Here is a 22,067-nt window from a genome sequence, read left to right as displayed (position 1 = left end):
ATATATCAAGTTGGGCAAATAAAAAATACATGCATACATACACACACTGTTGGAGAAAAATTGTTTCAAAATTTTCAGGTTTCCAGGTTGTCTTTTTCTTAGCTTCAGCAAAATAGAATTCCCATGGGAATAATACATGATGACCCTCTAAATGTCACTGTAAAGGTCATATTTGGATTGTGACAGCACTGAAAATATCAACCTTTCATTATTGACTCTACAAGGCTGCCAGACCAACACCTGGGGTGATCATGAGCAAGTGCAGTACTACACCTTCAACCAACATTGCAAAGGAAGGAAGGGGAATGGAACAAGTATAATAGTCATTTTCAACTCTGTCTTATGTACTTGCCTCTTATAATTGTCGATATAGCACTGTTCATATCCTACTTTAAAATATAAGAATGGAACATATTATATTCAAAAGTCCGAATAAAATATTTTTAAAATCTAATCTGTCCTAAAGGGGGTTTCCCAAAGCAACACAGAATAATTACTGGTACACTTGTGTAAAAAAATACCAAGCGAAGTGGCTGCATGTTAATGCGCTACAGCATGAGTGGATTCCTACTCCACAGTCAATTGTCCTGAGAATGGTTTTCTGTGATTTCACAGTTTCATTTCCAGACAAAGGCAAGTAAAGTTCTTATTCATAGTCCACAGCGGACTCCTTCCACCTTCTCATTTCATTCACAATCATTAATTTCATATCATTAGCTACTCTACTGAGGTTGGCACCCGAAAGGGCATTCAGCCATCAAAACGTGCCATTAATTTCATCTCGCCTCATCCCCAACCCTGTATCAGAAAACAGGACTAAGTGACACATATACATACATACATATATACATACTTGTTTTACAAATAAAATCTTTTAATAGTGTTCAAACTACACAGAATGGTCCACCAAAGTTTTTCACCCCAAATATCTACTGACTAGTTGAAGATACCTATAAGCAGTTTTCACTTCAGTGAGTAATAAGAAGGGGCACACAAAAGAACACGCAATAAATACCTAGGCAGCAATACAAATTTGCATTTTATTAAATGGAACTAGACCCATTTCTGTCATATGCATGGTTGTTCCTAGATAGCCACATTTAGCGATGGCAGAAAGGAGTTTTGAAGTGTACATGTTTTCAAATGTGGCGCCAGCATTCTGAACATTGAAGATATGATGATGGTGTTTCACAGGTTGTTTGTATGTTCACTCTTGGCAGTAACAACACCAGATATGAGTCATATGCAGCCCTTCTCTTCTTAGCCTATCTGAAATGACTGCTGGCAGCACCTGAATAGCGATGCTGCCTGTCTCTTTCCCATTGTCTCTTTTACAGTGCACCATTAACCTCTTAACAGCATATTTTTCAAGTGCTTGGTGTAGCCTGTCCTGTGTATTTTTTCAACAGGTTGTTGTTATATGGCAGGATAGGTGGAAATGTTAGCAACAACCAGTAAAAGATAGGAATTTTAATAAGTCCATTTTCTTGTTGGAGACATTCTTGACCATTTTTACATTAACTGCAAAATCATATACCTGATTAGAATTAGTGTTTTGTCCATGTATTACAGCCTGAAGTTATAACAAATAAAATCAAGGAATATTTATGAATTTGTAAGTTAAATATCATGCTACTGACATTGTAGACCACTTTAATTAACTTCAAGACCGTTTACCTCACTAAAACTGCAGTGATTTGTCTGTATGAAACTGCCTGAAACTACGTACAGCACAAAATGCATGCTCACAATCAGGGCACTCTTTCCAGTCCTACAACAAACTACACATCTAGTGGGCCTCTTCTGTGATATACCTGGTACAAAATCGGGCAAGCAGCATCCCAGAAGTCCAAAAGGTGTTGCTGATTCTGCTGTTCTCTTACTCCAGATGAAGATAAGTCCTTTGTTAAAGTCATTTGAAAGTCCAGTCTCCGTAGACATCCTCCTTTTACTGATGAATTACCGAGCGAGTTGGCAGTGCGGTTAGGTGCGTGCAGCTGTGAGCTTGTATTCAGGAAATAGTGGGTTTGTCAGCCCTGCAGATGGTTTTCCATGGTTGCCCATTTTCACATCAGGCAAATGCTGGTGCTGTACCTTAAGTACATGGTTGCTTCCTTCCCACTCATAGCCCTTTCCTATCCCATCATCGCTGTAAGACCTATCTGTGTTGGTGTGACAAAGCCAATTGTAAAATTTTCGGTTAAATGACAAAGGTGTTCAAACACACCAAATCTACCAGGTAGCGGGAATGTCTTCTGGTTGTATTTTTTAACGCTTTCTTTGGCAAGTTTGTCACTGGGAGATTGGTAATCCTTTTTATCTACTCCCATGTTCTTGTTGTAATTTAGAACAAAAATGCTGGGGTTGTACCTTAATTAAGGCCACGGCCGCTTCCTTCCAACTCCTAGGCCTTTCCTATCCCATCGCCGCCATAAGACCTATCTGTGTCGGAGCGACGTAAAGCAACTAGCAAAAAATAATTTAGAACAGGGGATGCTTTGTGGATTACTTCTTTCCTTGTCTGAAATTTGTTCATGCTGTCATGGATTGTGCTGATTTAGGTAACATTCCTTTTGCCTTTCCATTTCATGATCTTTTGCTTTCTATGGAAAGCTGCAATTGTTTCCCCCTTCTTTACTGTGTTTGGGAGTTCTTTTGTGTTGATCCTCATACTCCCTACAACATAAATATTTCTGTTACACATTGAGTCAACTACTCTTGGCCTAGTATACTTTCATCTAAGAATCATAAAATATCAAAGCCATATTAATGACATTGATGATAATTGTATTTATAATTATTATTAATAATCGCAAACAATCGTATCAGATAGTGGATAAAATAGTGTGCTGGTATGACTGTGTGATTAATAATAATAATAATAATAATAATAATAAATGTATCTAAGAAATCATGAGTTAGCTCGAGTACAATTCTGGACAAAATTTTCTCACCAAGCGGTATCTGTCCTTACACAGTGTCCTTGTCAGTATAAACTACAAAATTCAGTATATAGCCAGACCCACTTTCACAATGTTCACAGAATTTCATGCCAAACCTGCTTCTTTTAAATAGAGTAAATTGCACCCAGCTCAATATCCTTTCAATAGAGGTGCTCATCAACACAGATGTTTTGCTCAGGAGTGTATACGGAAAAATTTTTGATTGTAGGTGATCAAATACTGGCTGGATTTTAGAGAGTTTTATGTTGTGCGGGTTAGGGTAAAATTTGGCATTCTTATGGAAGTGAAGGATCTTACAGAGGAGCTTTTGGAGATAATTTTGGAAAAGTAAAGCGGTGTGATACTTTCCCAGTTTGAGAACATGCTGTTTTCTGGCTAATAAACTATCCCCTGCAGCATTAGAAGTCCAATTAGTGTCTTAATGTCATTTTAATTTGTACCCACTCAATCTTGCTCGTGACTATGGTTTCAAGTTTAGATGGGCTTCTAAAAATAGTTTAGTATATATATTGATACTTCTCTTCAGCAGCAAGTTGAAACATATCGTACATATGACCTGTTATGAACATTAAATAATAATAATAATAATAATAATAATAATAATATTCCAACGCATTTGTTTCATCGTCAAAGTTCACATTTACACCACTAACAGCGGAAAATGTGAATTTCTGATGTCATGTTCTTGAATCTCATTCTTAGAACCACTTTCATCATCTGTATCAAACCAATTGTCATCAGATTTCTGAGAAGATAAGTAGTCATACTCATTCTGTAATTGTTGAATAATCTCATCATCACAGAGCATTTCAGACTTAGGCTTTGAACTAGATGCTTCCATGTTTGGCCTATTGTGGGCAAGTAGTACCACACAGTTACAAAATAAAAACAAACAAGCTTCAGGAAGTGTGAAATGTGGTATTTGCTGCCATCCTACAGAGAAAACTTAAATTAAGACAATGATACACGACACAGCAAAGTATCGCGTCTTACCAAGAGGATATCAGCAGTAAAAGATCAAGTACGTTTGTGTGTGTCATCCCCATTATCCTGTAATATTAAACATACAAAAATATACGTAATGCCTAGTTAATATTACAAGTTATAAACTTCATATTAGGTCCATTTGGTCCAGTTAAGATGTTAACTACTATATTCGTGGCACTCGGGCAACTTCTTAAACGTCATTCTGAAAATGAAATGGCGTATGGCTTTCAGCGCTGGGAGTGTCCGAGGACAGGTTTGGCTCGCCAGGTGCAGGTCTTTTGATTTCACTCTCGTAGGCGACCTGCGTGTCGTGATGAGGATGAAATGATGATGAAGAAGACACGTACACGCAGCCCCCGTGCCAGCGGAATTAACCAATTATGGTTAAAATTTCCGACCCCGCCGGGAATCAAACCCGGGACCCCTGTGACCAAAGGCCAGCACGCTAACCATTTATCCATGGAGCCGGACGCCAAGCCCACTGAAATGCACGCACCAACCTACCTTATGGGTGACATATTGGCTGCATAAGGAATGGTATTACTAGCATCGCTTATACCTGTCGCTTTCGTATCATCAAAATCAAGGGTATGACTGAGACAAATCAGTGAAAGTAACAAAATTTAATCTAGCCCATACCAGATGACAAAGTGCACTGTAAACTTTGGATTTTGCCAGCAAAGGCACAGCATATCCTTATAACAGTATAAAAGTCTTCAGCTTTTTGTCGCCCTCCCTATTTACCTCACATTGCTGCTTGATCAAGTTGTATACTACAAAAGAATATTCCTAGAAGTGAAGGGAGATTTCAAAATTCTTGCATTCCTCTTTACATAGCGAATAGAAGGAAAAAGTGTTATCACTTCACTTAGTATGCTTGTGTTAGTACAGCCGTGGAAGGCACCCAGCCGCAGTGCGGTGTGATGAATGCTTTTTGATTCACTTTTATCAGTGTTTGTTTATGGTTCAATAGGTAATATTGTGTTTTTCAACTGTGTTGAGGTTCTCTCACACAAGAGTTCTCAGCAAGTTATGCCATTTATTTGAATGATATTCTGGAATAAACCATCATAAAATAAAAATTCGGCCTTCAGGCCTAGGATGTAATGAACAACATGCCATGGAGAAATCCCTAAACTGATCTTTCATTATATGAAATGACATATCTATTTTAACCCCTTGACACTGACCTCAAATACTATTACATGTGATGAAATTCATTTTTTGGGTCCGTATTGAAAGTATTTGTATAAATAACACTAGTATTTTTTAATGATTCTCCCACCTATTCAATACAATCTTAAAAGTTAGGACTTTATCCGTATCAGGATGTTAACATAAAACTAATACATTGGATGGTACATGTTTTGCCTATCAATAGTAGGAATCATCAGCCATTTTTTACCTTAGGAATAGATCAGGTACCTGATTGGGAATGACTTATGAATACTGTTAAAAACATGTCTTGTAAAATGGATTAGAGATCGTTAAACAGCTATTACAATATAAAATGTGGTATACTATTACTTAACAATATTTGTGTTAATGTTTGAGTCTAAAAATATACAACATAGGTGGTTGATTCTTGATATTAAAAGATGTTACAATAAAGATAAAAATCAGAAAGTACATTCCATATAATTGTCAAATGACGTGTTTAAAACTTAAGGAAGGTTGAGCATTGGTAATGGTCATTGGTTCTTGAAGTTAATAAGTATTGATTTTCATTTATATGCTTATAAATTTGAAGAATTTTCATATGGCCTCGTTCTTTTTAAGATAATATTAATTGGAATGCTGGTGCTGTAGGCTATGTTGAAGTTTGTGTAGACGTCATTAGGCCATCTTCTTTAATGTAGTGTTCATGGGAAGAGTTTGTGTTGAACGTGTTGAGGTGAGCGTACTAGTCGAAAGGGAACATTGTTGTCAGTCGGTGGGTAGCCATGTGTGTGATGAAATTCTGTAATTAAAGAGTTATTTTGAAAATTTTAATGAAGGACCATAATTGGAATTAAGGGGCTGAATAGTGGAAGTTAAATGGAAAGTGTTGATACTCACCCCTTTGACCGCTGAGATGTTAACTTATGTTGAGGGCTTTAGAGCAAGTGGCAGTCGCCGAGCTCTTACTTTGCTTGTTGTATTTGTGAAATCTTGGTGGAGGGGGTTGAGCTTGAGAAGGCATGGCTAAGGGTCCATTCGCTGTACGTGAGAGTTGCCGGCTGCGGGAGAATGGGCGGGGTAAGTGTGTGTGTGTTAGATTGGTTAGAGTGTTTACTGATTTGGTGATAAATATTTTATAGAAATTACTATTCAGAAGGAATAGTTTTTTTTAAAGATTTGGAATCGGTTCATAAAGAGGGCTTTTTTTTATCTATTAAATCATTTAGGTTCTTGTCTTTGTTAAAGTATTGATCTAGGAAGATGTATAAGTTTTCATATTCCGTCATGAGCTTACCTCTTTCAATTCTTTTAAGATTTGTAAATCCTGATCTATTGTAGTAAATTTGTGACCTGTTTCCTTCATGTGGATACTCATCGCAGAGAACTTAATGTTTTTGGGCGTTATAATGTTCTGCATATCTAGTTGAGAAACATCGACCAGTTTGGCCAGCATAAGAAAAATTACATACTGAGCATCTGAGTCTATATATACCTGAGCTATAATATTTATTATTAGTTAAATTGACTGAGTTATGATTAAAAAATAAATTCCGATTTGTATTCTGCGTTGTGTAAGTGATTTTTACCTCTGTTTTTTTTAAAGGATTGGTATTTTGATGGACTTTTGGTTTGTTGGGTTTTATTGGAGAAAGGTTGTGGTTAATTTTAGTCGAATTTTATTAATGATTTTGTTGATCACATCTGGATTGAACCCGTTGAATCTGGCTATTTCTTTTATGAAATCTAATTTTTTAGATTATTCGGTGAAAGAGGGATTTTTAATGCCCTGTATACTAAAACTGTAATAAGTGGCTTTTTTATGGCAATTCAGGTGCAAAGATCCATTTTTTTTATAGTTATTGGAGTAAATGAAGACTTGCGGTAAATTTGGAAATCAAATTTGTCTACAACTCGCGTGATTTTGATGTCTAGAAAATTGATTGAAATGTTGTTTTCGTTTTCCTTTGTGAACTTTTATATTATCGTCTAAATTATTTAGAAACATTAGGATGCTATCACTATTGTTAAGTTGTATATCGATAATTGCTAATGTGTCGTCGACGTAACGGAGCTATAAACTGAGTCCGTTAATGTTTTTTACTATTTTGTTGTATTCTAGATTGTCCATGTAGATGTCTGCTAAAATGCCAGAGATTGGGTCTCCCATAGCTAAGCCTTCTTGTTTATATATTTTGTTGTTGAAAGTAAAGTAATTATTGTGTAAAACAAAACTTAGTAACTTTATGAATTCGTCTATTTCAGTTTTGCTTAATGCGCTGTGTTTGGAGAGGTTGCTTTTTATTATGGTAATAGTTTCGTTGACAGGTATATTTGAGTACATATTTGTGATGCCGAATGAACATGAAACGTGATTTGGTTGTAAATTGAATTTGTTTAAAGTTTTGCAAAGTTCGATAGAATTTTTGATGGGATTTGCATTGTGAAATTTAAAATTTTTTTTTTAAGAAATGGAGGAACTGAGAAGTTTTATAAGTGGGACTGTTTCTGCTATTGATTATTGGTCTGATGGGGGTATCTTTCTTGTGTATATTACTGTAGGTAATTTCGGATTCATAGTGATCATTTTTTGATAGGACTTGTGCAGTTGGTTTTTGAAGGAAGTGTAGGTGGTAAGAACGGTAGGGGTAGACCAAGGTATGAATATGACAAGCAGATTAGAGCAGATGTAGGATGCAGTAGTTACGTAGAAATGAAAAGGTTAGGACAGGATAGGATGGCATGGTGATCAAACCAGTCTATGGACTGATGACTCGAACAACAACAACAACTTGTTCATTTAGTAGGAATATTGAATTTTTAAGGAGTGTTTGTAGATTGTGTTGTGTTTTTACTGTGGGATCTTTATTGATCATTGTGTAGGTTTTATGGGAGAAAAAAATCTGTTTTTTTTATGTAGTCTTGTTTATTCATTAAAACTGTTGTATTGCCCTTATCAGCCTTTGTTACTATGACATTATTGTTCTTAATTTTAGTTTTTGTTTTTAAAAGCTAGAATTATTGTTATTATATCATTGATGAATGTAGGTATTTTCTGTTTTATTTCGTATTTTACATCATTTTGTTCATTTTGTTTCTCTAAGGGAATCTGTTTGTTAATATTGTTAATTTGTTAATATTAGATTCGGATCCTTTTAAGGTACTCGCAAAACTAATCACTGAAAGAATAAGGGACACAGTAGAAGAGCACCTCCCAGAATCTCAATTCGGGTTTAGGAGAGGAAGATCCACTCTTGCAGCGGTGGAACTACTGCTAAATAACATATGGGAAGCCATTGAAAGGAAGGAAAAATACTATACAATCTTTATAGACTTCACAAAAGCCTTTGATCTCCTGGACCGAGCATTAGTACAAACGAAGCTCGAGGAAACTCTAGGAAGAGACAGCGTCTGAACAAGAATAATAAACTCCATACATGAATGGAACAAGATACGGATCTCGGACAGCCTAGACCTTTCAGAACCAATAGTTCAGACAAATGGTGTACTCCAAGGGGACCCACTAAGCCCTCTGCTGTTCATCCTGGCAGCGAAGGACATTATGGAAATTGCACAAAATGAAGATGTAGTAGCATACACCTATGCAGATGATATTGTGATTGGTTCAAAAAGCTTAAAGAAACTGCAGAACACTATAGACAAAGTGGGAAAATGGTGCATTGAACACAAGTTCGAAATTAACACCGAGAAGACGGAAATGATGTTCAGATCATGAGGGCAAATACCAAAATCGACAAGAATCACCCTATTACAAGTGATGAATATTTTCCTATATATTTAAAGAATCACCCTAGAAGGAAAAATAATATCTATCACCAAAGAATACAAATATCTAGGGATAACACTTCAGCCATCTGCGAAATGCTTCACTACGCACACAATAGAGAAAGCGACACAAGCAATTAGAGCGATAAACGAAGTAAGCTTCATCAGAACACTAAATCTTGACACAGCAATGGCTCTCTTTAAATCGAAAATCGTTCCAATAATTACATATGGGATTGAAATTATACGGACACACCTGAATGAAAAGAACTTAGCAACACTGGAAAGAATTAAAGCAACATACATCAAAAGAGCAATCGGAGTGGCAAAAACAACAAGATTAGTCTACCTTCTCGCGCGGGAAACTTTCCTCGTAGAGGATTTAAGGACAATGTACCCCCTACCTAACACAACGGCATCGGAGAACCTACTAGGAACACTAATAAGGAAAATAGAAGTAGTTCCCACGGAATTCTATGGAACTGGAGCCATGATCGACCGTACATGGACAGCAGCAAATTTTAAGACGAGGCACGTGTTTACAAGACTTGCAGTACATGGATTCCATCATGTCATTTGCGAAAACCCAACATACCACAAACCGTCAAACTCAGGCAAGTGTACATTATGTGGACATTTATGTGAACGATATCGCTTAGAATTCTGCAACAAGAGGACTAGATCAATCAGAGACTATGCGACCAATGGTGCAATTGTTAAATTGTTATAACACCTTTAACTAATGTATGGCTATTTTGCTGCAATAAATGTTTTATTTAATATTAGATTCGGTCTCAGCGATGGTGGTGATTACATCTTCAATCTTTTGTGGATTAGGCCAGTTATATTTTATGCCTTTAGTGAGGAGATCCATTTCACTATCTGAGAAAACTGTGTCAGATAAGTTAATTGTAGTGGGAATGTTCATCAACGAAGGGGTAGAAAACCTGGTGTTCCTGTTCTGATTGAGGACTTTGGGTTCGGCTTTTTGTAAACAAGTTAGCTTGTGGTTTAGTGTCTTTGTTTTCTATCTAATATAGTAGTCAGTTTATAGTCTGTGTACCTAAGAAAAGAACTCCCAAGTGGTGGTGAATAGTGTGAGATGGTCAAATGCGTCCGGTATAATTGCAAATTTAGGAATGATTTTTTCTTGTACATTTGTTTAATTTCATTTCTCAGCCGTATGTTGTTTACTTTATTTTGAGTGCCATTTGACTTGGTATGGAATGTTTTTCCTTTGTAGTGGTTTAAGGAACTTAGGTATTAGTTCTAGTTTCAAGCAGTCCTTGAGAAATGTTATGTCTTTTGAGATTTTACCGATCTTTATTCTAAGGTTCAAATACTTATTCATTTTAATGTTTGCCTGGTTGGCTTTGATATTACATGTGATGAAATTCATTTTTGGGTCCGTATTGGAAGCATTTGTATAAATAACACTAACATGTTTTTATTATTCTCCCACCTATTCAATACAATATAATCTTAAAAGTTAGGACTTTGCCCTTATCAAAATGTTAACATAAAATTAATACATTGGATGGTACATGTTTTGCCTATCAACAGTAGGCATCATCAGCCATTTTTTACCTTTGGAATAGATCAGGTACCTGATTGGGAATGACTTATGAATACTGTTAAAAACTATGTCTTGTAAATTGGATTAGAGATCGTTGAACAACTATTACAATATAAAATGTGGTATACTACTACTTTACAATATTTGTGTTAATATTCGAGTCTAAAAATATACAACATAGTTGGTTGGTTCATGATATTAAAAGATGTTACAATAAAGATAAAAATCAAAAAGTACATTCCATATAATTGCCAAATGACGTGTTAAAAACTTGAAGTTCAGCATTGGTAATGGCCGTTGGTTCTTGAAGTTAATAAGTATTGATTTTCATTTATATGCTTATTAATTTGAAGAATAGGGTGTATTGAAGTTTGTGTAGATGTCATTATGCCATCTTCTGTAATGTAGTATTTGTGGGAAGAGTTTGTGATAGGTGTGGCTCTTTGTCGTTGAACATTTTGAGGTGAGCGTACTAGTCGAAAGGGAACGTTATTGTCAATCGGTGGGTAACCAAGTGTGTGATGAAATTCTTTAATTAAAGAATTATACATGGTATAATTCTTTAATTAAAGAATTATACATGGTATAGACTGCCTTTTCTTCACATGCTACCGACCTCCATGCGTGGTATAGCTAATTTCATTTTGTTCTAGTTTGTAAAGTTTTAAAGTTGTCGAGATGGAAATGGTAGGTATATTTTTTAAGTTGAAGCTCTCTGCCTTCCTTGTATGTATGAGTCAGCCCAAATTAGGGTTGTTTTTTTTTCCTTTCTAAAGTGTTTGAAATAGTGTGACCTCTTTCCGCTTGAGAGCATGTAGGTTCATATTTCTGCTGCATTCTAGCAGATATATGTTTCAATACAGGATGTTTCCTTTTGTAAATTGATAATATAAATTACCAACTCTTCACTGATATGAATGTTGACATTGTTTAGTGAGAATTCCTGTAATTCTTTCAATGCCTTGAAACCTCTTACGACTCGTATTTACTTAACTTGTCACTTTGAAAATCTATATTGCATGCCGCAGAAGGATGGCATGCTGCAGTTTTCAATGAAAGAGAAGTAATGGCCAAGTAATGGATGACAAAACATACCAATGTATGTGCCCTCTTTCTGATGAACTAATCGTCCCATTAATCTGGGATTTGTGCTAAATTAATCTTTGAACTATTGTTCCCGGTTCTTCTGCTCCAAGTTCTTGAGGCAACGTTTATCCTAGTTTTCATTGCATTGTGAATCAACCCAGACAAATACAAGAATGTCACTTTCATTCCCTACAAAATGTGAAAGGTCTCTTCTCCATTACTGCACTCTAAAAGGTAAATATAAAGCTAATGAATGTAAACTACATTCTTTTGAGTCTCTACTGTAAACATTTTAAAATAATCTGAGCTGAACTGTTGTAACAGTGAATTTTTAAAGAGAACGTTGCATTCTCTTTGTGCTCACATCTGAACCACCTCTGTCCGCTGGCTAAAGAGGCACTCAGTTGTTCCCTGTTGCCAAGGGGTTAAAGAAAAGGGACTCGGGAAATAAAATAATAATAGTGTGTGATCATTTTGATAAAAATCCCAAAACACAAATGCAATGGCTCATCAAAGTTAAACAGGAGCTGAGCTGGGTATCACAAGAAAAGAGAGCAATTTTCAGAAAAAGGATTAAGGCTTTGGGGGAGGAGGGGTCCAAAAGAAAGGAAATAAGCAAAGGAAAGCTATCTGGATGGAGGGAACATAGTAAAATAGTGAAGGCTCACTGGAAAGACAGGAAGGTAAAGAGAGGATGAAAACTGTACTTCACTTGATCCACAGCTGGCCAAGGACACAGAAAGAAAGAAAGAAAGAAAGAAAGAAAAGAAAAGAAAAGAAAGAAAGAAGAATGATGTGTGGCCTCCCATGAGCGACCTGTGCATACAAGAAAAGATTGAAGTCAGCAAAAGAATTCGAAATCCACTTGGAATCAATCCATCAATCAATCAATCAATCAATCAATCAATCAATGATCTGCATTTAGGGCTGTCGCCCAAGTGGCGACCTAGCCTTTTCTTAAATATTTTCAAAGAACTTTGTAAGAATAGATACAGGCAGAAAAAGGTTTGTGGATTTTTTTAAATTGCTAAATCATACTTTTCTTCACATCACGAATGCATAATTACTCCGAACATGTTCCTCACGTTTAAGTTTTATCAAGTCAAGCTTAATTTTAATTGTCAAAATATAATTCACCTCTCATTTAGATATAAACCCTGTGGATACCCACAACCAAAATTGTATCTACAGGTTCATTTGTTTCTGAGAAAAGTGTACCTGTTAGGAACTTATTCAATACCACGCACTCATTTTTTTTTTTTTTTTTTTTAAACGTTATTTGAGCGGCTGTATATATTTGGCCTTGCCATGTCCTTTATCATTGTGAATAATAATAATAATAATAGGATTATATAATTTTGTAGTAATACACATCCTTTTCCTATTAATGTATTATGCCGATTCAGACAAATAGATTAAGTTGTACTGTGACTGCTCTCTTTCTGTTTTTCCTCCTGGTGTTTTTCCCAATCACCTGCAGTCGATACTTTGTGGGTATTTAGCCCACTTTAATGGCAGGATGCCTATCCTGACTTTGACCCTGTGTGAAGGGATGAATTCACTGTTGCGTGTTTCTGTAGTGCATTGTGTGTAATATGATTTTATGACTATTAAGACAGGCATAAATACCCTGTCCCTGAGCTAGAGGAATTAACCAGATTTGGTTAAAATCTCTGGTCCAACTGAGAATCAGTTAGGTCCCTCCAAATCAGAGGTCATTATGCTGACAATGTAGGCAAGGAGCGGGACACTGTGTCTGCTCGCTATTTTATTATTATTATTATTATTATTATTATTATTATTATTATTATTATTATTATTATTTATTGGCCTTGTAGGAGTTTCCATTTATGTATTGTATGATTATTCTTGATTTTCAGGTTCATGTCATATCTTACTTTCATCATTTCTGGACCATTGCATGACACCAGAAGGTCAACATTTTCTATACAAAATACAAGCTAATTCATAGGTTTTAAGTTAGTATAGTTGTCCTTTATTTTGAAAAGAAATTACATTTTCTAGGCCTAATTCTCTGTTTAAGGATGTTATATTAAACATATGTCCTGTTTATCTTTCAGCTAGCACATTAGAAGATAAAATTCAGTCTCATATGTTTTTCCTATTTTTAAATCTTCTTTTAATCTGAATTTTGATAATAGGATGGAACAATTTTCAGTGGGTAGGCATATATATTTTGTGTAATTTAACACATTTATTGTATTGTTTCTTTCTTGGTAAGCTATTGATAATGTTGTAGTTAACGTATGTTCCTATGCAAAGTTGATTTTATTTGTGCTAATCGCCAATATATCCTGCTTAAACAGAACAAAAGTGGAAATCATAGGTACATGAGTGAACTTAAATAGAGAAGTGATTGTCATACTGTACAGTGAAACCAGGTGTGTTTGTCAAGTGATCACAATTTTTCTTTCTGTGTATTCATTACACTCTTTGATTCTGTTGAAATGTAACATCTGTTTCTGTGTATGAAACAACCATCTTTTTGTTCTCATACTAATGTTGATTGAGAAATAAGTACCTTTGAAGTACTGAGCAGTGATAGTTATGAAACATTCTGCCAGAGGAATGTTCTGGGCAATGTGGAAAAATATCAGATGAAAGTTCATAAAAAGATAATTCAAAATACCCATCCACATTTCTGTGTGAAAACATCACTTCATGCTGTATACAATGTAAAGTATTGTATTTTGGCACTAATACACTGTACAGTAACATTGTAGTTCATGGTATAATTACAGCTTTACTATTAAAAATTAGATTTAAAGATCTCTCCAAAAACTTAAATGATTCACACGACTGACATTTCTCCTTATCTGAGTGTAGTTTAATCTGATATAATTGTGCAACTAAATATGATTTTACTTCTGTTTGTTTCAGAGCTGTAGATGGAAAAGACAAAAACAAAAAGAAGAAAGGCCTTTTCTAGTATTGCAGCAAGATGACCACAGTGCAACCTTGTTGCAGTGGTTGCTTATACGTATAGTAATGTCAACTCATTTTTCCAGTTCATTTGAAAATGGTCACATTCGTGAGATTTTTCAAAGTTTTGGATTTTAATGTTCCACCGAATTCCATTGAAAAAAAGACATGCTTTTTACACCATGTGTTGCTACTGACCATTTTACTTGTTACAATTAGACCATAATGAAATTTACATGTTCTCCAGTTCACTGATTGAAAGTTCTCTGTAACTAAAACTATATTCTTATATATGCAGTTACATTTTTTTAAAGTCATTAACTCAGGAATAATTACACCTTAATCTTATACTATTCATGGAAATGACTTGCAAAGTATTTGAACAAATTTGTTTAAATCCATATACTTGGATTATATTATTCCAGACATTGGTTGTAACCTTTCATTTTCTCTAGCTGAGGTCCTGTTGCTATGAGATTGCAACATGAATTATGAAAGATTCTATACTTGTAATAGAAGTACTGGGCATTTGGGAGACTAGTTCTCCTTAGATCATTATCTGATAGTTTGAACATGGTCTGGAGCATTCAGTTCTTGTAACCTACCATCTTGTTAGCCTTGGTTACAAAATCTCCTTTCACAGATCTGTTTCATAGTCTAGGAGAAAATCTGCAATGTACAGCATTCAAGCTAAGTATAGAGGTTATAAGTCTTACAGTTGCATTTGGCTGTATGAAACAGCATATTGGGAATTCAAACCAGTAGTAGGTTCTGTGTTCTCAGAAAATTGACTTCCCAAAAAAGGTAGCTTCCAAGTTAACTGTCACCGATAACGGTTAATTTTTCACTTGGTGAACTGTAGTACCGGTATTTCTTACTCTGCACTTCTCTTATATATATATATATAATTGATACTTGGCTAAAAGTACATTATTTCTACTAATGGCTACAATTTGTATTAGTTTTAACTGTTTTTGAATGGAAGCTAAGAATTAAGAGCCTAAAAAGTAACGGCTTTTTGGAACATTCTTTTTTAGAAAAAGTTCAGCTCAGTTGTGTGAGAAAGTGATATTCTTTACACTGCAGCATTACCTCACTGAAAATACAGTAATTAATAGGCATTTAAAAACAATAAAATAAATATTCTTGTAATATTAGTACATTTATGCACTTTTTGTTTGTTTGTTGGAAATCCAAAATTTTGAAATAACACAAAATGGAAATATTTTGATGCTGTAATAATATTAGTGCTGTGCTAGTTACAAGTAAGGAGGTTGTGGTAATGTGCCATGAACAGTATTTGAACACTGCTCACATCAAACCATCTGGTTTATAACAAATGTATGTTTGTAATTATATGCCATTATATTTCATTATTTGAATAGGCTAGTTTTTGTTGGTTTTCTTATTTTTTTAAACAATTCTTGTACTTCCAAAGAATGTATCCAAATCATATAATGAACTTATATGGGAAATGCACAATATTTTCCCTTGCATTTATCACAGCATTACTTGTATGAAACAGGTAAATGAACGGCTTTTAATGAAGTGTTACGATGAGTATTTTTAACTTTGCCCAGATGTAATTTTTGTCTCCTTTTTGAATATTAGATTCTAAATCGTTATATACTCAAAGTAACATTTCTTGTATTGTCATAACTTGAAATTTGCTTCTTCAGAAGTACTCGTTCTTTGAGATGTCTGTTATATTTTTTGAAATTTGATGTTACCGGTATGTAGCATGGACATTCAATAGCATTGAAATGAAACAAATGGAGTATCTGGCATGACTAATAATGTTATATTCTTAGAAACTACTTCTCACACATAATGTAATGTTACATCAACTTTGAAATTGCCTTTTGACCACCTCCTCTGCTTATGTTCCCTTCACATGAATTGGGTTTGTTAGTCACTGGAACTAAAAATAAATATATAGTGTTGTCTTTGGAGTTGTTCAGTATTTTAGTCCATTTTGGTTTTTTGATAATTTGGCCAATATAAGTTTCTCTGTCAGTGGAAACCTATTCTTCAAATGAATCCTGTATTCTGAGAACAAATCTATCTTAAGTTTAATGTTGTACGGGAGTGGCTTCCATTTCTAGGACTGTATAAGTTAGTTACCAGTGTACAGATTTGTTCCTGTATAAAGAGTGGTCTATTAACCACTTTATGAACCATAAAATACTTCTTATTTATTTGAAGTTTTTGTAAATATTAGTCCATAAAATAATCACAATTTAGATGGTGAATTATTGTGTAAATTAGTGTTCATTTTGAGTGTTATAGCATTTCAAGTATTAAAATAAAATAATTTAATTTGCTGCTTTCAATTTGTAGTTTATTAACATTATCCATGATATTGTTACTTTGCTGGCAAAACCTGGATTAGAACAACAATACTTACATCTTTCAATACTCTCTATACCTGTAGGGGGTCAATGGTCATGTTCTATTGATAGCAAAGTATGTAATCTTTTATACATTGCCATGTGCAGTTGCCCATGGGAATCCTATTGGAAACAAAAGAAAATTGCAACAAAAATGAGTTCAGATACCTAATTTAAATAACAGCTCAACAGTACTTGCTAATCATCTTAATTATGTATAGTTTCCAACAACTGGGCTAGTCTGTACAGTCCACCTGTAAATATTGTATGGAAGTGGCTTCCCCGATCGCTCTGAATGTTAGTCCAGTCCTCTCTCTTTTTTTTAACTCCTCCTCCAGTCCTTTCCACTATTCATCATCAAGTCTTTTCAGTCGCTTGCTTCATCAATCAATTTAGTGTATTTTCCTGGATATCATCTTGTCTTCCACTCTCCTTATATTGTCTAAATCTTCACATGTCTATCGTGTCTTACAAGGTTTCTTGCTGTCATTCCTTCTCTGGACTTCGCATGGCTGATTTCAACCATTCTTATTATGGTATATAGGCTTTGTTCTTGTTGCCAACTGTTTCTTTTACTTAATCATTCTACCATATTATCTCCTTTCATTTTCTCCTATTCTTCGTACTACTACTACTACTACTACTACTACTACTACTACTACTACTACTACTACTACTTATTCTTTGAAATTGTTTCCGGATCACCTGTTTTAATTTTTGTTCCTCTGTTAAGAATTTTTTCTTGTGCTTTTCTAGAGCTCAGTTTTGGTTACTTTCACTTCCAGCCTTCTTTATTTTAAAATCTTCCTGAAACAGCTGTGGATTGCCCAAGGACAACGAGTATCTGAACAACAGTAGGTATATGTGACCAGATTAGGCCTACATGACATAGCAGGGAGTTATATAAGATGATGTACAAGTGTAGATAATTGCAATGAGGTACATCAGACATTTACGTGAGATCCATATATGTGGTTCTTGAAGATGATAATGGAATTCTTGAGTACAGTTATGGAGATGATGTAGACGAAATCTATACTCAGTTCACAGGTATTGCTAAAGTTGACAAAGAATTTAGGTATGGTTCATCGGGTGCCAGATATCTAGCTGATTACAGAGATGGACGTGAGCCTGTACTTTTTGTTTATAGTAGTGCACAGTTTCTTCATAAATTGTTTTTTTGATATCACTGCATTGGTTGCTGCCATTGTTTGAGAGACCGTGTACTACTACATGGACATAACCTTGCCCTCTTGAAGCGTTAGCTATCATTGATCTGGCTGCATGATAGCATGAGGTGTGTAGTAAATCACCGTGTGTAAAGACTCCCACCATGTGGGAAAGAGTTTTGAATTTTCTGTGCCAATGCTGACAGAGGCTGTTGCCCTGGGATCTGTCAGGTACAGCAGAGGTATTGACACAAGCCTTTATGTTTACAAATCCATGTGTTCACTGGGGTATACTGTTTAAAAAGGACTCCACCTTTGCCCTTATTATCTTCTGTGCTCCAGTTTTCAAAAGCTCTTCTTCTCAATTCAAGTCAAACTTTCCTCTTATCTACAAAATCATGCTTTTTGTCTCATAATATTCAGCTATATTCAGTGTGGCTAGGCTCATGCTGATTTCTTGGCAGAAGTTTCTGTTGAGTATAAAAAATACATTATTGGAGAAGTGCAAAAATTTTTGCATGCATTAATATGTTGCAAATAGATTTCCCAAGATTTACAGAATAAACGCAAACCTTAATTCTCATTTCAGCCTATGTCATATCATTGGAAAGATCAATGGGAAGTTGCAACATTTTCTTTAATGCTCCTCTAACCGTAATATTGGCATCATTTATAAACTGTACTGAAATCTTTTGTGGTGGTACTGTCTGAAATTTGTATTCTAAACTGGCACAGATTGGTGTGTTTATCATTACAATATAATTATTAAATTATGAATTAATGTGGACCATTACTACATTAATTTAATAATTATATTGTATTTACAATTCAGTACGGATCAGAACCATGAAGTTTATAACCTATGTGTTTATTATTACCAACTTTTGACCTGAATGCAAAAACAGTGGAGAAATGAGGAGCTCTAGGGGGATTTGTAGCTTATTTAAGACTTTGATACCTGTGCTCATAAACTTTAAAAATCAGCTTCTCAGCTTCTTGTACACAATGTGGGAAACTCATTCATCTACACTTCCACATTTTACACTTACCTTAATCATGGAAATGCACTTTTTTGATTATTTCTTTGTTTAAAACAAACTTTATCTCAATAATTATGTTTGCTTTATATACAAAGTGATAATGGCCTTCCTACCACTGCTATTAAACAGAAATATTATTATTAAAAATGACTTTGTACAATCCCTCATTGGCTGTAATCAATTAAGAGGAAACAAAATTGTAGGGTCTAGAATACTCTTGATTTTACGATCTGTTGTTGAAAATCCACAGTTCTAGCCCTTCAGGAAAGCAACTCAATGTTGAAAACATCCTAGGGATATGAGCTACGAATTTTAGATAAATAAGAGATTTATTCCTAAAAAATTACAATCCTTTTCTTAATCATTGTTATCCGGTCGATTAGATTAGCAGTTTTCATTTTTCTACCTCTACGAGCACTAATGTGGGTCAGTGCATTGTTTCAGTTAAGCACCACTACGAGTGTTAATGTGCGCCAATGCAGTTTCACTTAAGCCCATATAACTACATTTGGTGTGGACATTTCTCAAAAAGTAAAAAAATGCCTGAGCGTGTTGAACCAAGGGACACATTACAGAAAGAATTATGTAAATAAGTTCATTTATCTAGGACTTGAATAAAAGAAATGAGTGAAAAAACAAGCGATTTTTGGGCATTTTTCTGGAACTGCATTTAGGGTTTTTTTTTTTTTCAAGGCTGTCAATTTGAAACCCTTCCAGGTCCTTTAGCTCTTCAACTTTTGGCATAATTGAGGAAATGGCTAATTTTGCATTTTTCATAGTATGGGACCACCTACTTTGTTTGCTAAGAAATGTTTTCAACATTAATATTTACAATATAGTGTAAAACGAAAGCTAAAAGATTTCCACCTATTCAATACTATTTATTGTAACCTAAAAAAAAAAAAAAAGTTACATATATTTGATGAAACTAGTTCAGTCTTGTTAGAGACCATAATCAATCCAAATCATTAAAGTTAAGGCAAGACATGAATTATAAAAGATAAAATTTATGAAGCAAGCGTGTTTTGTTGTTATTCGGTGCAAGACAAGTAAAGAGTTGAATGGTAAACACTCATCACAATCACACATCTTGTGTAAGTTCAATAAAATGAAATTAAGTACTCTAACCCCCCTTTTTTATTTTTCTCCAAATTCCCTCCAGCCCATTCCACAGCCCCACCTTAGGCTACACTATACCTCCCTTCTCTTTCTCCTCCCATCTACAACTCAGTTCTCTTCTATTTCTTTGCTTTTGCTCTTTCAACCTTTTCAGTGATCCCTATTGGAAACAAATATCTCAACACTTTTCCATCAACATTATTCTGTTCACACTTGTTTCACCTGAATTGAATTGAGGAAGGTTCTTCAAGTGCTAGTGTTTTAAGTGTTTCACCTGGTCTTTTGTGAGGTGCTTTCTACAAATTGGAAGAAAATTTGGAGAACTTACACAAGATGTGTGATCGTGATGAGTGTTTATCATTCAACTCTTTACTTGTCTTGCACCGAATATCAACAACACACGCTTGCTTCATACATTTTATCTTATTATAATTCGTCTTGCCTTAACTTTAATGATTTTGACTGATGATGGTCTCTAGCAAGACCGAAACTTTCCACAACTATTGTCTAAATATTTTCTTTAACTTTTAAAAGATTTATCTAGGATAAGACTCTCTTCAATCTTTTTGTTATTACTGGAATTGCAATTTAATTGCAGTTTGATATAATGTATGCTCCATATGGCTTCATTTCAGTGCCATGCTACTCTATCATGTAATTTTTTGAAAGAATTTGTAGCCCATTGTTCAGATTTATATGTAAATTTATTTCACTTTGGATATGAAGTGGTACTTGTACATAGTGACGTTCTCTCTATGGAGGGATGTTTTGTTCTAATGTAATTGTGACATGAGGCTTATGAACATAATGTAAGAGAACTATTTATTGTAGTTTAACCAACTCATGTGCTGGAGCTTGAAAAGATTGTCTCATTAGAATTATATAAAGAACATTCTAGTGGATTAAAAATACTTGTTTTATACTGGCATTATTGTGTGTGTGTTTTTCTCTCCTCTTCCTTCTCCCATGCTCATTTTACTTGGTGATACGGAGGGTTGCCCCGGTTATGTTCGGACGATTTTGACGTACCTTTTGTCCTAGGCATACCTGGTTGTGCTCAATGTGACGGCCACGAACAATTGCCCTATATCTCAATTTCCACTATAGAAGACTTTGACGGAGTACAGGAAGAGGAATGTTGTCCCATACCTCCTTGCACACTTTCCAAAGACCCTCAACAGTGGCGGCACATCTAGAAGATAGCCATCTTCTCAGGAGACCAAAGGCACAGAAATCCATCGGCAAGGCATCCAGGGATTTGACAGGGATGTCACTAAATAGTATGACACGGACACCCATCTCTCGTAGTAGGTGACTGATGATCTGGTAGTATGACTGGATGCTTTATCCATGTGGATCCAGGCATTTGAAGCATCCTCACCATACAGCCAAGGGATATCTTCGTAGAAATAGGGGTCCATGGCATTCTTCTGGAAGTAGATGGCATTGATCTTCACATTTTTCATCACGCTAAGAATTCTGAGTTTACCCTGGGCACAATATCCTGCCACTACTATGAACCCCCTAGCAAACTTTTGTTTTCCTTGATGAAAAGTTTGAGTGCCCCTTCTGGCCTTTTGGGCGATAGTAAATTGCCTGGGGCTTGTTGGTGTCATCCAAATAAACCAATGCTTCATCGAGGGTAACAACCTACTGCCATTTATCCCCCGCTAGGTAGTTTTTGTATATTTTTCTGGCATTAGTGAACCGTTCTTTAATGTGCCTTACTTTCAAAGCATGTCCACGTGCCTTATGATGCTTGAATAGGTTCAGATCTTCTTTAATTATAGGGTAGACTGTACCTTTAGATGTGCTTGTGTGGCTGGCAAGGTGTCATTAAGTTGGCAGAT

General features: G+C 35.1%; 1 protein-coding gene across 2 annotated transcripts in view; it reads left to right on the top strand.

The window, feature by feature from the left end:
* pnut (septin 7-like protein pnut) overlaps nucleotides 1-21,145 on the top strand; it is a 641,502-nt gene extending 620,357 nt beyond the window's left edge. For both annotated transcript variants that reach the window (XM_067145831.2, XM_067145829.2), the window contains one exon: nucleotides 14,458-21,145. In XM_067145831.2, coding sequence (XP_067001932.2) covers nucleotides 14,458-14,506 — 49 coding nt within the window. In that variant the 3' untranslated portion in view covers nucleotides 14,507-21,145. The remainder of the gene's footprint in view (nucleotides 1-14,457) is intronic.
* The last annotated feature ends 922 nt before the right edge of the window (nucleotides 21,146-22,067 follow it).

Source organism: Anabrus simplex, chromosome 4 (genome assembly GCF_040414725.1).
Source record: "Anabrus simplex isolate iqAnaSimp1 chromosome 4, ASM4041472v1, whole genome shotgun sequence".
Lineage (NCBI taxonomy): Eukaryota > Metazoa > Arthropoda > Insecta > Orthoptera > Tettigoniidae > Anabrus > Anabrus simplex.
Note: the sequence above shows the minus strand (reverse complement) of the source record. Positions and strands in the feature narration are given on the sequence as shown.